This window comes from Melanotaenia boesemani, chromosome 14, assembly GCF_017639745.1.
Source record: "Melanotaenia boesemani isolate fMelBoe1 chromosome 14, fMelBoe1.pri, whole genome shotgun sequence".
Taxonomy (NCBI): domain Eukaryota; kingdom Metazoa; phylum Chordata; class Actinopteri; order Atheriniformes; family Melanotaeniidae; genus Melanotaenia; species Melanotaenia boesemani.
In genome coordinates, this window is record NC_055695.1 from 24,570,987 (window position 1) to 24,585,198 (window position 14,212).

At 38.7% G+C, this 14,212-nt stretch overlaps 1 protein-coding gene across 1 annotated transcript; it reads right to left on the reverse strand.

Annotated features, from left to right (window-relative positions):
* Positions 1-1,016: 1,016 nt before the first annotated feature.
* On the reverse strand, positions 1,017-13,823 carry mef2b (myocyte enhancer factor 2b). The gene is made up of 9 exons (XM_042005398.1): positions 13,685-13,823; positions 9,247-9,323; positions 7,458-7,661; positions 7,165-7,293; positions 6,865-7,054; positions 5,926-6,074; positions 5,453-5,567; positions 4,439-4,550; positions 1,017-3,231 (listed from the first exon to the last, which is right to left on the reverse strand). The coding sequence occupies exons 2-9, from the start codon at positions 9,298-9,300 to the stop codon at positions 2,919-2,921; spliced, it is 1,266 nt and encodes a 421-aa protein (XP_041861332.1). The 5' UTR covers positions 9,301-9,323; positions 13,685-13,823; the 3' UTR covers positions 1,017-2,918.
* Between the last annotated feature and the right edge of the window lie 389 nt (positions 13,824-14,212).

Here is a 14,212-nt window from a genome sequence, read left to right on the forward strand (position 1 = left end):
TTTTGTGGTGGAAGTTGGACTGAAGTTAGAAATTCTTTTTGGGAGTGGTGTTTAAAAAGTAAATGCTTGTTATTTTAGTTTTGGATAATTAAAACTTCCCCAAAGTGTTTCTTACTGGCACATGGCTTTGGAATAAATCTTTCCAGAAACAGCAGTTATGTTGCTATTGGGTAATACTTGAAGGGTCATAAGTTGTCTTTTTAATTCATCTTCACCCACTAAGAGCAGACAAGCCCACTCCTCTCTGGCAAGTCTAAGCAGCCTAATGAGGCAAAAGGTGACAAGTCTGAGACATTCATATAATCACTTTTTTGTGTGCATCTGTGCTGGAGGCCTCGGGGCCCCTTCAGTCTGCTTTGTGGACTTCAACATGCTAAGTCAGAAAGCTACTGCTAGTAGCAGTTGCTATAGAGACCAGTGTGTGTGAGTGTGTGCACAGGACACAGACGTGACCTACAGACTGGGCCCAGCCTGGTCTCAGGGGAGCAGACTAGACATTACCCCGGTGACTGTCTTTTCATTTAGGAAGCAGACAGTCCAGACCAGTCTGGATTCCTCCATTTCCCACCTTTTGGCTGTTAGTTGAAATATAAAGGAAGGTAAATGCTCCATGGGGGTGGCATGAGGAGGTGCTCTGGCATAGTTACTGAGAGACATCCAGCTGCGATAATGAGTCTTTTTATGCAGATTTGTTTTTCTTTTATTTCTCTTTATTTTGAAGACATAAAGGTCTCCAGGCTTTTAAGTGGTCCACTCTCGTCCCTCTCATTTTGGTGGCCGTGTTGAGCTGCCTGACAGGACCCTGACATGATAATGAAGGTCTGTGTGTGTTCAAATGATGGAAATGTGGGTGAAAAAGAAGAAATTAAAAGGCACATGAAAGCATCACAGGAGAGAGCATTTTATCTTCAATCAAGCTGGAAAAAAAAGGCAACAGAATCACATTTTCTCCTCAAAGACAGATACTGTATTAAACTAAATGGCATGTGTTGGACAAAATAAAAATCAGGCTGGGGCAAAGTTACAAATGATTTTATTATTATTATTATTATTTCAAAGGACTCAAAACAAATGTAAAATAAAATTATGTTTGCTTGGCTAGTGAAGAATTCAGCAATCATAAATAAAATGTAAGAATACTGATAATTACATGATTAAAAAAAATTAAACAGCAAACTGAACAACAAAACTTGTGTGAGGACCCCCACCAGCCGGTTTAATGAATCTCGAGACGTAGGTGCACAAGTGTTTGCTAATTGTCATCAGGATGAAACACTGAACCTCTGCCCTGTTGTGGAGATTTATTATAGTAAAATTAATCTCTCATTCGGTGTGTATCCTGAATTTAGACTCTATTTTATCATATGAATAACATAATTTGAGTATGCAACAGTGAAACATGCAGATATCCATAAATGTAAAATTAACAACAAAAGCCAGATGATTTTCATTAAATATTCAGTAAATATTTAAGTAAATGCATATTTCTGAGCATCATAAGCTCAATCATTTCTACAACATGCACTTACAACATGAAGCCCTTTAGTAAAAGCTAACCGTGTGCAGTTTTGTGTTACAGAAATCAAAATATAGACCAAATAGCAACAATAAATACATCTTTGGCTCTTAGTATTTGAGTGCAGTGCATGGGGATATACATCAGTTTTTAACTGAACAGGTGAAGATCGTGGCTTTCATGAGGAGGAATAAAACAGCAAAAACTTAAAACATAAACCTGAAAGGAAAATGAAAAGTTAAGACTTTTTCAAGTCTGTCTTTAACAGTGCTTACATGTCCACATGAATGCTGAAGAAGGCTTTGGTTGCTCCTGTACGCGTGTCCAAATGAGATATAAGAGATGGGGCCTCTGTACGTATGAGGCTTTATTGTTATCCTTATGAAAGAGTGTGTTTTCTTTTTAATTCCATGCAGCAGGGTGCTAACCCTAACCCTTCACTGTTATCATGCTGATACCGTACTACTTTCCCTAAACTCTCTCCACAGATGTTGCTTCTACATGTCCTGTGCTACTGGAATCTAACCTCTTCTCTTTGCACTAGGTGTTATCCTGCAAAACCTTTACTCCTTTGGATTTAACAGTCTGAATTAGACAAGTATTTATGGGTAAAATTTGGACTTTTTGAAAACAATAACTGCATTTTGATGCATTTGTTTAGGTTTGAGATATCCCCTCCAGATACAGCTGATCCACACACCAATACACAACAGTGAGAGGCTGCCGAAGCCTTCTGTTACGTTAAATGTGGAATATGCTTCTGGAGTGCTGTGGAGTATTCCATTGTAAAGCTGTTTATTCATAAAGGGGCATTCCAGCAAATAAAAAACGTGTACACTTTTAAAGACACTTAAAAAACAGCAAGAACTTTTCCTTTTAAATGCAGTTACATTTCAATTTTTTATTTTTTTAAAAAGGCCAAGCTTCTTGTGAGGCTAATATGTCTTATTTTAACAAACAGTTTTTTCTTTTTCTTTTTTCTTTTTAAAATTTATTTATTTTTTTATTTAAACGGAGCTTTTTGGTGTACTGAAAGCAGAATATGTTTACAGATTAGTTTTAGCTCTTTTTAGAGAATCTGGGTTGGTCCCAATTTGCTGCTGTAGCAGTCTCCAACAAAGTATTAAAAAAATAAACACCTTCAAATTGTATTTTGACTCAACACTAAGAGAACTAAAGCTAAACAAAACAAAAAGCGAAAGTCTGTTTGCATCTGTCTCCTCATGGGATCAAGAAAGTAATGCAGAGAAGAATTCGCTGCCACCTGTGAGAGACCAGCTCTGTGTGAGGAGACAAAGAAAGGCGTCCCATTCTGGGATGCCGGGGCACCCATTTCCACCCGGTCTGGGTTTGCTGGCAGCTGTTGAATGGTGGTAGAATGGTGGTAGACTGCAGCAGCTGGCTATCTCTGCCAGCCGTCACTCATCTCTAACTGCCTGAATGGCTGCCCGCCTTCCTGTGCGTCTTGTGGGTAGCTGGCTTTGGGAAACTCCTTTGTCTCATTGGCTGGTTTTTTTTCCGGAGGGGTATGGCGAGTCGAATCAGGGTTGCTAATTGGAGAATGCTGCCTGAGGTGGTGTAGAGCAGGAGAGGATGGTGAGGACATGTGCTCGGGAGAGCTTCGCTCCGATTTGATGCTGAGGTTGAGGGAGGGCAGATGTAGAGAGTTTGAGGAGCAATGCTGAGAGGGGAAGGAGCACCCCCCACTGGACATACTAGAAACAACAAAGAGATGGAAAAAAAAAAACAGAAAAACACATCAAATCTACATTTATGTAGGAAGGGAATTACACACAGCTTAGGGACAATTTGGTGAATATAAAGCTAAAAAATTAAGAGAATTTTGCATTTTACATAAGAGGTTACAATAACACTTTAAATAAGAAGAGTCAACATTTCTACTTTCTCTATATATTGACATCTTTTATTTAATTTTACTTCATTTGACAAATAACTAATGGATTGTTTTTAATGTTCTCTGAATGATTTTAAATGTTCATGGAACCAGTTAGGAAACAGCTGCCAGACTTCTTTCACTTCATGTTGATAAAACTAAACATCAGTTCTATGTGTGTTTTATGTGGATTTTAAGGGGACAGAAATAGAAAAACAGAAAAAAAAGAAAAAACAGAAGTAAAGGAAAAACTTTTCTAAGAATAATAATAATTTAATAGATCTTTCACAGAAGTTTCATTCTATCATTTTATGTTTCTCTTTTCTAGAAGATTCTGGTGGATTAAAATGGTGATACTCAAATGAGTCAACATTGCCTGGAGGTTTCATGTGTGTCACGTGTTTCATCTTTCATTTGGCACTCAGAAGCTACTTTCCAGCATCTTATCCTCCTTTCTTCATCCATTTACAATAGATTTAATTACCAGTCTCTTTTGATACCTGGTTATATGTTAATTCTCTACAAGATGTCAAGTTTATTACACTATTATGTTTTAGCTTTTTGATTATGGGAGTGCTCTGAACATATTTAGTGGTTTGATTTTTTTTTGTGTTCTATTTGTCTACATGATAAATTTGTAGACATGTAGACGTTCGTCTACATGATACGCTTTGTAGCTGAGATTTTATTACTTGATTTTCTTTTTTTTCTTTTAAACAAGTCTAATAAAAGTTCCGCTGCAACACGTGGCGGCTTCCTGTTCAGTTGTCTCTAGAAACACTGATATCATCAGAGTGTCAAATTAAATTTAATGTCGCAAAGAGGTCTGACCACTTCTCTAGTTGTCAGTCAACCTGATAGATAACAACCTAACCTGATTCCTTTAAGAAACACCCTAACACTAATACTACAAAAAGCAATCTAAAAACAACAACAAAAAAAGCAATCAGTTGCTGGTTCAAATGCCATACAGCAGCTTATCTACAAAATGGATCTGTGATGTGTACAATAACATGTATTCTGCTTACCCTGAGCTTATATGAGGCCCATGGGGCTCCTGAGGCAGTTGTGTTGGTGGCCAGGGGTTTACTGCTCCACGTTGTAAACTAACAGAGTGATAAAATCCAGGCTGGCTATACTCTGGAACAAAGGAACAGACAGCGATATAAAATAAATCTTCAGAAACCAGGTGACAGATGGATTTCATAAAAAATATTATAATGTATACACACATAAATATATAGTCGTACAACTTTGTACGTTGAGTTATCTTAATGTAACAGCCTTAAACATAACGTAGCATCGTATAGAAACAATTTGCCACTTCATGTTTTAAGTGAGCTTTTATTTCAGGTTTTTGGTCAGTACAAGTTGGAGTTACATAGGACTTTCTTTCTAAATATAGAAAGCGGAACGTGGCCACCAGCCTAACTCAAGGAGCAAACTGAGATCCACCTAAAAATAATCCCGCGTCAATTCCTCGTACAATCGTCTTTTATGAGGAACAAATTAAAATTAAGTGAAAATAATTTTTTCTTAGAAAGCTCAGAAGCTGATTGGTTGATTTTGCAACCACAACAGTTATCTGTTGCCCCTTATTTGTGCTGCATGAGCTACTTTAGCTTTACCTGATCTAAGCTAAAGTAATCTTAGCTAGGCTATGTCCATTTACAATGACAGTTTTGTTTTGCTTTTTTTCTTTTTAGAGACCTGCTTTTAGGTAGGCAGGCATTATGCACATGAGTTACATAGGGCTTACTTTATGTTCCTGCTCATGCATATCGCAGCACATGCCAACAGTGACATCAAAACAGACACTGGCCAGTTTGCTTTGGTGCTATGATGGTCAATTGTGCAGCTCTCAATGTTTGCTACATGTCCAGTGATGTGTGAGTATGATGTTTTAAAAATGGACAATGGCAAGAGTGTGTGAGTAATTCCATTTATATAAAAACAGTAAAAAAACAAACAAAAAAACAATAATAAATAATAATAATATATGTTGTGTTTTCTATATTCACCAGAGATCAAAGAATACATACCAGAGGCTCCAGGGGAGGGAAGGCCATAGCTTCCCAAACTGTGACCAAGGAGCCCAGCTTTCCCCATGGCTACCATGGAACTGCTGCTATGCAGCCCCTGGTACAAGAGACCCCGCTGATAAGAGAAAAAAGGAAATTCTCATGTATACAGTGATACAGTGATTTCATTCTATACGGAACTTGACCTTTGTAAGTGTGAGAGGTGTGAGTGAGAAAAAAAAGAAAAGAAAACTGTGAAATTGCTTTTTCAAGTTTGCAAAATGGTGTGTGTATAAGCACACACACACACACACACACACACACACACACACACACACACACACACACACACACACACACACACACACACACACACACAGTCTTGTCTTACATCCAGTTAAAAAATATAAACACATAAAAAACTACTGCATATAGTTTGTACTGAATTCAGAGACACCTGTTTTTGTTGATGACACTGGATAGTGACTACTTACAGCAGAGCTGTGGTTTGCTCGTGTGACCCCCATGCCCTGATTAACAGCATCTGCCCGCATGTTCTCTGTGCCCACATTCAGAGGAGGGGGGCTTTTCATGTCCAGAGTTCGATTCAGGTTCCCATGGGAGAAAACGGAGTAGCCGATACCTAACCAGTGAAAGAAAGGAGCAGGAAGTGAAAAGTTTCACTCACAGAGGAATAATTTATTCTGCGATACATTCTTCACCTCCCTCTACTGCTGCCTACAAGTGTGATAAAATTAACTTCTTCTTTTTGTCTGTGCTTTGAGTCACTGTGTGATATGTATGTGAGAATAGGCAGCAATTATCTGAAGGTTCATTATTGTCTTGAGCTAAGAAAATCTGTTTTGAACAGATCAATAACAAAAAAAATCAGTGTAATTTCTTATGTAAAATATAATGCTGCATTTAGAGACTGGAACAGTCAGCCATGAATATCTCATGACATCATATACATCCAAATAGTCAAAGAGTGCAAAAGAGGCAGGCATGGCCGGCAGGTGTGATATGTTCTGTATAGAAACCACAGAACTGGTTATGACTGCTGTTACACTGGTAGAGGGCCAGTTTCACAAAACAGGCTGACTGTATGTGTGGATTAGTGAACACACACATGCACGCACACACTTCCTGTGAGTTCACAGCCAGCTGCACAGATGGTTAACGTGAGTATTAAAGCAAGCATTTTGTTAGAAACTAAAAGAGTGACAGAAAACTCCAACTGAGACAATTTCAAGAATGTTCATCAATGATTTATTGATTAACGATGCATGGTAGTTATTTAAAATAAATTTGTTAATGGATAGCTATGAATCGTTCTCTCTGATGTCAATATATTAAAAACAGTATTTCCATTTAGCAGATTTTGAGCATTTCATGTTATTAAAGTGATAATTCATAAGGTCTGCCTGGCTCACCTGCATGTGGAGACATGAATGCAGTGTGTGCGTGCGGTGCAGCAGGGCTGGCTGAGCCTGGTCTAGAGATGAGAGGTTTAAAGCCTGGGGGTCTGTGGGAGGCCATGGTGGATGCAGAAGAGTTAGAGAAACCATTCTCGCAACCCGCTGAAACCAGGAACTGTGCCTCTGGTGAAAGCAGGGAAGGACCCTGCAAAGTAACATGTATTATAATTAGACTGTTGATTTCTGTATACATAAAATCCTTCAAAATCTGTGTTACTGTTGAATGTATGAAAGCATAAGTGTGTGTTGACTGACACAGAAGCGCTGGCGGGCCACAGAGAGATCCATGCCCTCACTGAGAGGATATTTGTCTGCTGCTGCCTGCGCGCTCTCCTCAACGTCAACCTCGGCGCCTTCCAGACCGAGGCCTTTCCTACGAAGCGTCTGACCCGTAAGAGAGGGTGCACATTGTAAAATTATGCAGCATAATGTTTCTGAACTACACCAATGCAATACTCCAAGTTGAAGTTTTTAACCTTTTACTATATTACAACTCCCATAAATCACTAAATGAGATGTTTTCACATAGTAAGAGATTCACGGAGTACCTCTAATATGTCTGTGTTGGTGCGGCTCTCGTGTGGCTCGCTGTACTCTGTGTACTTCAGCAGCACTTTATCCATGTCAGTGCTGGCGTACTGGAACAGACGGTTGGTGCTGTTGAAGATGATGAGGGCGATCTCACAGTCACATAGCACACTCAGCTCATAAGCCTTCTTCATCAGACCAAACTTGCGTTTGGTGAAGGTCACCTACCACAGGTTTAAGAAGAAAGAAAATTTAAAAGAAGAGGAAGAGGAGGTGATCTGTGCCATTATGGTGTGATTGAGTGTAACACATAATGTGCTCAGACGCACAGATAAGAGAAAATAAACGGATCGATTTCACAGACATACCAACATGCTATCATTCCAGTTTTCTATAAAGGTTGACGTCTGTTAACTAATGAACTTTTAACACCATGCATCTAACACAGAAGTATTGTGTGTGTGTATCATGTGGTGTGAGTGATAAGAACAACTTTGCTGTAAGCTTTCATCAAGATTATACTGTACATGTGATCTGTTATCAGATTTGTTTCCTTATTAAGCTGATGAAAACTTTGTCAGCTGTAAAATACATCTTCTTTACAGACTTCAAACATATTTCCTCTTTCCATGTTGAGCTCACTCTGATTTGTTTTGTGTCAGAGGTCATCTTTACCATCCTTTTGGCATTGAGCAAAATCTCCCATTTTTACTGGTGCTCGATGCACATCAATGGAACATAGAAGCAGTTATATTTTCTTGAAAACTAAAACATTAAAGGTCCCATATTACACATTTTTCAACATTTTCATATGGGTATCAGAGGTCCAACTACATTATCTTCAAAGTGTACCAAATTCAGCCTTAATTTCAGCCATTTCAAATGTGGCTCTAGTAAGCTCTACTGAGAACGAGCTGTTTCCGTGTCTGAAGCTTTAAATGTTCATGAGTGGTGCCTGTGCACACCCCTCTCTTGGAGAAGGTCCAGCTTTCAGTGGCGCCCGGTTGGTTATTTTACAGGGCAGGCTCAGCTAGCCGGAGGACAGGTCAGTGACATTATCCACTACCAGCGGGCAGTGGTTATTTCCCTTTGTCACAAAGGAAAAGATCTCAGACTCACCCGTTAGAGAACACATTCGCTAAAAAGTGCAGCAAGCAAGTGAGAGAGGTGACAGAATTTTCTCATTTTTGGGCCTCATACACAGGTTATGAGGACGCACATGACTGTTAGAAAACCTTTAGCAAGTGAAATTTGCATAATATGTGACCTTTTAAAGCGATGCCTTCCAAAGCTCTTTGGAGAAAAAAATGTATATAGTATTTGTTGTCATTCCTATTGAACACCTCCCCCCCCCAAAAAAAGGGTTTCCAAACAGTTAAATTAGTTTTATCCACTGTATTTTATTATAAGCATCCTAAAGCTAAGAAGGGAGTGAATCTGAGTACTTCAACAGAAAGCTATGTGCTAGATTTGCAACATGAGACAAAACAAGTGCAAATCTGATGCAAATTCTCATTTTTATCATTCATAATTTCCATGAAAATCCACCAGAGCCCAAAGCGATGTCTAAATTTCATGTAGCATATTGTACGACCAGAAGAAAATGTGAAGCTATTGAGTTTCAAATATGTACACCAGAGAAACGCTTTAAATTCTTGTACAAGAAACAGTTTGATTAATTTTGTGTTGATCCTTGAATCGGCTCTCATTTGAGAAACCTAAGACACTGTGACACAACACTGTCTAAAAGTCGCTGAGGTAAAAGGAAAAACATTTCTAGTGTATGTGAAATAGTGTGTGTAGACCCACCTGTCTGTTTCTCTGGTCGAGAATACGAGAAATTTGTATTTTCTTTCTTCCCATTTTTTTATCTTCTGCTCTGAACCCTGCAAAGAAGGTGAAAGACGGCGTATTTAGAAAAATACAGTATGTTGCAGGAATTAAATGCAATATAAACAAATAAGATCTTTAATGATTATAGTTACAATATTAACCCTTATAGATAGCAGGAAATTAATGTTTTTTTAGTTTAAGCTTTTAATTAGAAGAAATTAGAATTTATCTGGTTTTTCAATTGGCTGTTTCTGTTTCATGTGCCGATTGTAACATTTAACCCGTTTGGGCTCGACCTATGAAAAAATGGTAAGAAAAGTCCAATTTTTAAAATATGAGGTATTTATTTGGCCCTATAACAAAATGTAACAAATAAATTAACATTTTTTGGTGGGGGAGATATCTACCATTTATTACCATGTGATATATTAAAAATATTATAATATGATTTTCTGCTTCTAGTTATCTATTAAGGGACAGATGACAAGTATCAGATTGTGTTCAACAGGATTTTGATCAAAGTTTATACCATAAATTAAAGCAAAATGTCTCAGAAACTGTATGTAACAAATATGTCACGCCAGGCTCTTATGAGTTAAATATTCTGATGTAAGTTTATCAACTTTGACGCTAATAACTCTGAATTAATGTAGTTCATTCTTTATGCATGCCTCTATATAATTACTGTGCTTATGATGTGTGTATATTGTTCTGTAACCATTATTCTGTTTTAGGAACTCTTTTACATTTTAAAAGTTTTTTTTAACAAAACCAAACAAACAAACAAAAAAAAGAGCAGTTGAATAATAATAATAATAATAATAATAATAGTAATAATAAAACAAAAACTATCAAATTTCTTTTATAATTGAAACAGAGCAAATGTTCAATGACATTTCTCTCATTTGTGTAATTCTGGTCGGAAAATGTCCTCCAAATGGTTTAAGTGACTCACGTCTCTTTCTCTGGGTAGAAGCAGGGTGTTTATTTTTACCAGCATGAGGTGATGTGGTCTAAAGTTGGAGCGACTAGAGCAGGCCATCAGTCTGCGCAGACTGACACACTCGCAGTCTGGGTTACCCCCAGGCCAGCAGTACAGTGCTCGAATACACCGCGCTGCCCCAAGAGACATGGGTTAAAAATACAGTCCACAGCTCCTTTTAAAGGTTGAACAGGCAATAGCTGAAACCAAACAGTAGAAGGAAAACAGTGTTTTTGAAAGATGGGTGACACTGACAGCCACCCACTCCTCTCTCATGTACAGCAGGTCAGAGAAAAAGCAGGACTTGTAGGGGCAGAAGGTGAAGATATGGATGGATTGTGGTTGGCTTGAGAACGTTTTGAGACTCACACCCCCTGTTTTGGGGGTTTTTTTGGTCCAGAAAACTACATTCCCTCTGCAACATACTCTGCACATATACAACAGACAAATCATGTATGTGTGTGTGTGTGTGTGTGTGTGTGTGTGTGTGTGTGTGTGTGTGTGTGTGTGTGTGTGTGTGTGTGTGTGTGTGTGTGTGTGTGCCCAAGGAGACATTAAGTCACTGTGACTGCAAAACCATACAAAGTAAAATCAGTTGTGGACATAGGTTTGGTCTTTGTAAGCGTCTTCTTGTTAAGTGCTGGTCTGACTCCTCTGACCTGAGTGTACAGAACTTCTCCAACACCCAGTAGAGTTTTCTGTGGTTTCCCCCCCTAAATTCAGGATATTTATTAAACTTTTCTATATTTAGTTGTCTGCCCCTTACTGATGCTGCCTGAGCGGATATGGCACCCATGTTCCCACGACCCCTTAAGTACCCGCTGTCCTTCAACATAAGCTGGGCATACAGTCATCTGTGTCATTTCTGGTGGAATCCACCTCTTTGCTCTCATGATTACCTTATAAAGTTGTATAATAGCACAAGAAAACTCATCAGTTCCTGCTGCAGACAAACTCATTATTGCATCTGTCACTATGGTAAAACAAAGCACGCGATGGACAAACACAACCATAAAAACCAACATTGGTCTGTGTAACTAACAACTCAGTCACCACAAAGAACTCATGCCAAGTGAGGTCAAAATGTTGTTCTTTTGGACCAGAAATGAGACAGTTCAACCTCATTTCAAGGCATTTTAATGGTGTAAAGAGAAGGAAGTGGGACATGTGTTCAAAACAGAGCAGAAAGATCTTTATCTCATGGGCTGACAGAAGGTTCCTTATGTCTAACAACTGACCTAATGACAACTACCAGCACCAGAGACAGCCCTACAAACAAATGACTAGCTGAATAAGTATAGCTCCATATCCAATCAGATAGTGCATAGTTAGCCATAGAGCTCTTTGTGGTTTTGCAGGTTTCCAGAAAGCCCAAAGGCTGAAACAGGCAGGAAAAGCCAGCTGGCTATGCCTCACAGCTAATTCAACATTTTCCCACATGACAACCGCTACTTTAGGCCTATATGCAGAAATAGACAGGCAGCAGTAGCATGGAGCTGCTACTCCTCATGATCTTTCATCTCTAAGGTCAACTTTTAAACGACTCATCTCCAAAAAAGATGGACATTAAAGAGAATTAGCACATTAGCACAGAGCACTTTTTTTTTTTTTTTTTTTTTTGTGGTTGTTGTTGTTGTAGTCATTAGGGCGACACACGAATGCAAAACAGAAATGCTGTCTGTCCTGTAATAGTTCAATAATTGAACATATATTCAACTGCCCCTTGGGCTTCTATAGGGGAAGACAGCAGCTTTGTCAGATACTTTCCCAAATGGGAGACAGGGGAAAATGAGGCAAGCCATCACTAACCCTGCTCTCTCATACACCCTGGGATTGTCTGACTGATCACCGGGGAGCTCACCAGGACAACATCGGTGTGCACAGAGAAGTTAAAAAAAAAAAAAAAAATCAACAAAAAGTACAAGATGATGTTAACTGGTTTGATCGTTGTTGTGCAGTAACAGTCTGTGCTGGATATTGCAGTGAACTCTACGCATGAATGAGAAGGGAAAAAGGAGGGCATTTGTAAAGTATTGAGGGTTCTGCTTCGATGGTTTTCTTTCCATGAGGCCCTCAGAGCACAGCAGCTTGAAAATGTTTCAAAAACACGGTAAACATGTGAATGCATATTGGCCAAGGTAGCTATGACTAATAATGCGGCATCAAAGTAGACCTCAGATCCATCAGCAGTTTTATTTGTTAAATGTGGCTAAATAAAGTGATGCAAGCAGGTTATTATTTATTTTTTCATTTTTAAAAAGCATGCTTAGACAGCATTTTGGTCAGATAAGTGAGTGGCTGTATCTCTCGGGACTGATACATCACAATGACATACTCTGACTGCAGCAGCAGATGTGTCTGTCATGTTGCCTATTTAATACACCTTTGATTATCCCAAAGGGTTAAAAAAATAAACAGAAAGAAATTGGACTGAAAACTATCTTAGGAAGCACAACAAACCCCATTTGCTTGAATGAGTTTGTAAAATAACATAAGCACATTCTCCCAACCCCAAATAAAAAGGGATGTGGCCAAGCTGCAATTTGAAACATAAGTTTGTCAGTGAATAAGGTGGAAATTACGTTTAAGAAAATACCTGTGACATCATTTTATATGTGTATGACATTGTTACACTTTAGAACATTAGATCAATGATGGAGGTTTTATATATATATTTATATATATGTGTGTGTGTGTGTGTGTGTGCGCGTGTCATTTTGACGGTCAAACAGTTCATGTGCTCGCGGGGCCTTTGCAGAGTAATGGTGGGGAATATTTGTCTAATTTTAACAAGAGATAATTGCATTGCCTTGAAATTTTTTATTATAGTATACTGGTACACACTGTAGGCACGAATGGGACATATGATCTTTACATAGAGACAAAAAGGTTTTTAGGCCTTGAAGACAAAATTTCAGATGCTAAATTTCCAGCAAAATCAATCAATCTATCAATCAATCTATCAATCTATCTATCTATCTATCTATCTATCTATCTATCTATCTATCTATCTATCTATCTATCTATCTATCTATCTATCTATCTATGGGATGTGCCCACTAGAACGCAGATTCGTCTTTGCACAGTGAGACATTTGGAGCTAAAAATAAAAACAGTAAAAATACAGTTCTGAAAAAATGTTTCTACATAATTAGGTCTAATGAATTGTTTATGCCTGTCAAAAATAGGACGCATAAGAATAGCCCGTCTGTCCCCGGGTTGCCAAGCGTCCCTGTCTAATATAGTTTTATCTATAGGCAGCTCTCAATAACCCAGCAACAGGTAGTCTGGCTACTTATCTCACAGCTGTGTCATGAAATGTGTCGCACAGGAAACCTCAGGGAACTGCTGCTCATTTGACTTAAACAAAAAAACGGAAATAATAATTAAAACACACACAGATGGAGTTCAAACTAAAAATACGGATCTCACCTGTTCCTCGATGTCCTTCTTCTTTTTTGTTTATTTCTTTTACCCACGTCTGTTTACTGTTGAAGGAAATCAAACTAAAGTAAAGTTGGTAGTGAGAAACCTAGATGAGCGGGAGGAGTCTTTTCGTGCGCTCTGTCCTTTGCTGATGTACGGATATTCACCTGATGCAGACGATGGTTGAGGAGAGCAGCGCGCTGCTTTCCAACAGCTGGCTGCTGCTGCCGCCCGCCTCTCTCTGTCACCACACACCGCCTCCCCGCTCGTGCCATTGGACACACTCCTCCGCCTCCCATCCGCCTTCAAACGCTCCCGTTACGCTGTCGGCATGTTCACAACAGAAAACTGGGCTGGTTTATTTATGACTATTTGTCTATAGCTAGTATAAAATAAGAGATTTTGGTCTTCATGAGGACATTTTCGCAACAGGTTTGATTTTGTGTTGAATTTCCCCAGAGAGGTGCACCAGTATTTAATTTCCATCTTTAAATCACCATTAGATTTTCTGGAAAAAAAAATGTACATGTCAGA

Bases quoted from the DNA above. Each gene is read 5' to 3' on its own strand.
- mef2b (XM_042005398.1), bottom strand. From the start codon at position 9,300: ATGGGAAGAAAGAAAATACAAATTTCTCGTATTCTCGACCAGAGAAAC. The intron at 6,075-6,864 runs GTGAGCCAGGCA...TTCACTGGTTAG, and splicing joins ATTCATGTCTCCACATGCAG to GTATCGGCTACTCCGTTTTC. The intron at 5,568-5,925 runs GTAAGTAGTCAC...TTCTCTTATCAG, and splicing joins GAGCAAACCACAGCTCTGCT to CGGGGTCTCTTGTACCAGGG.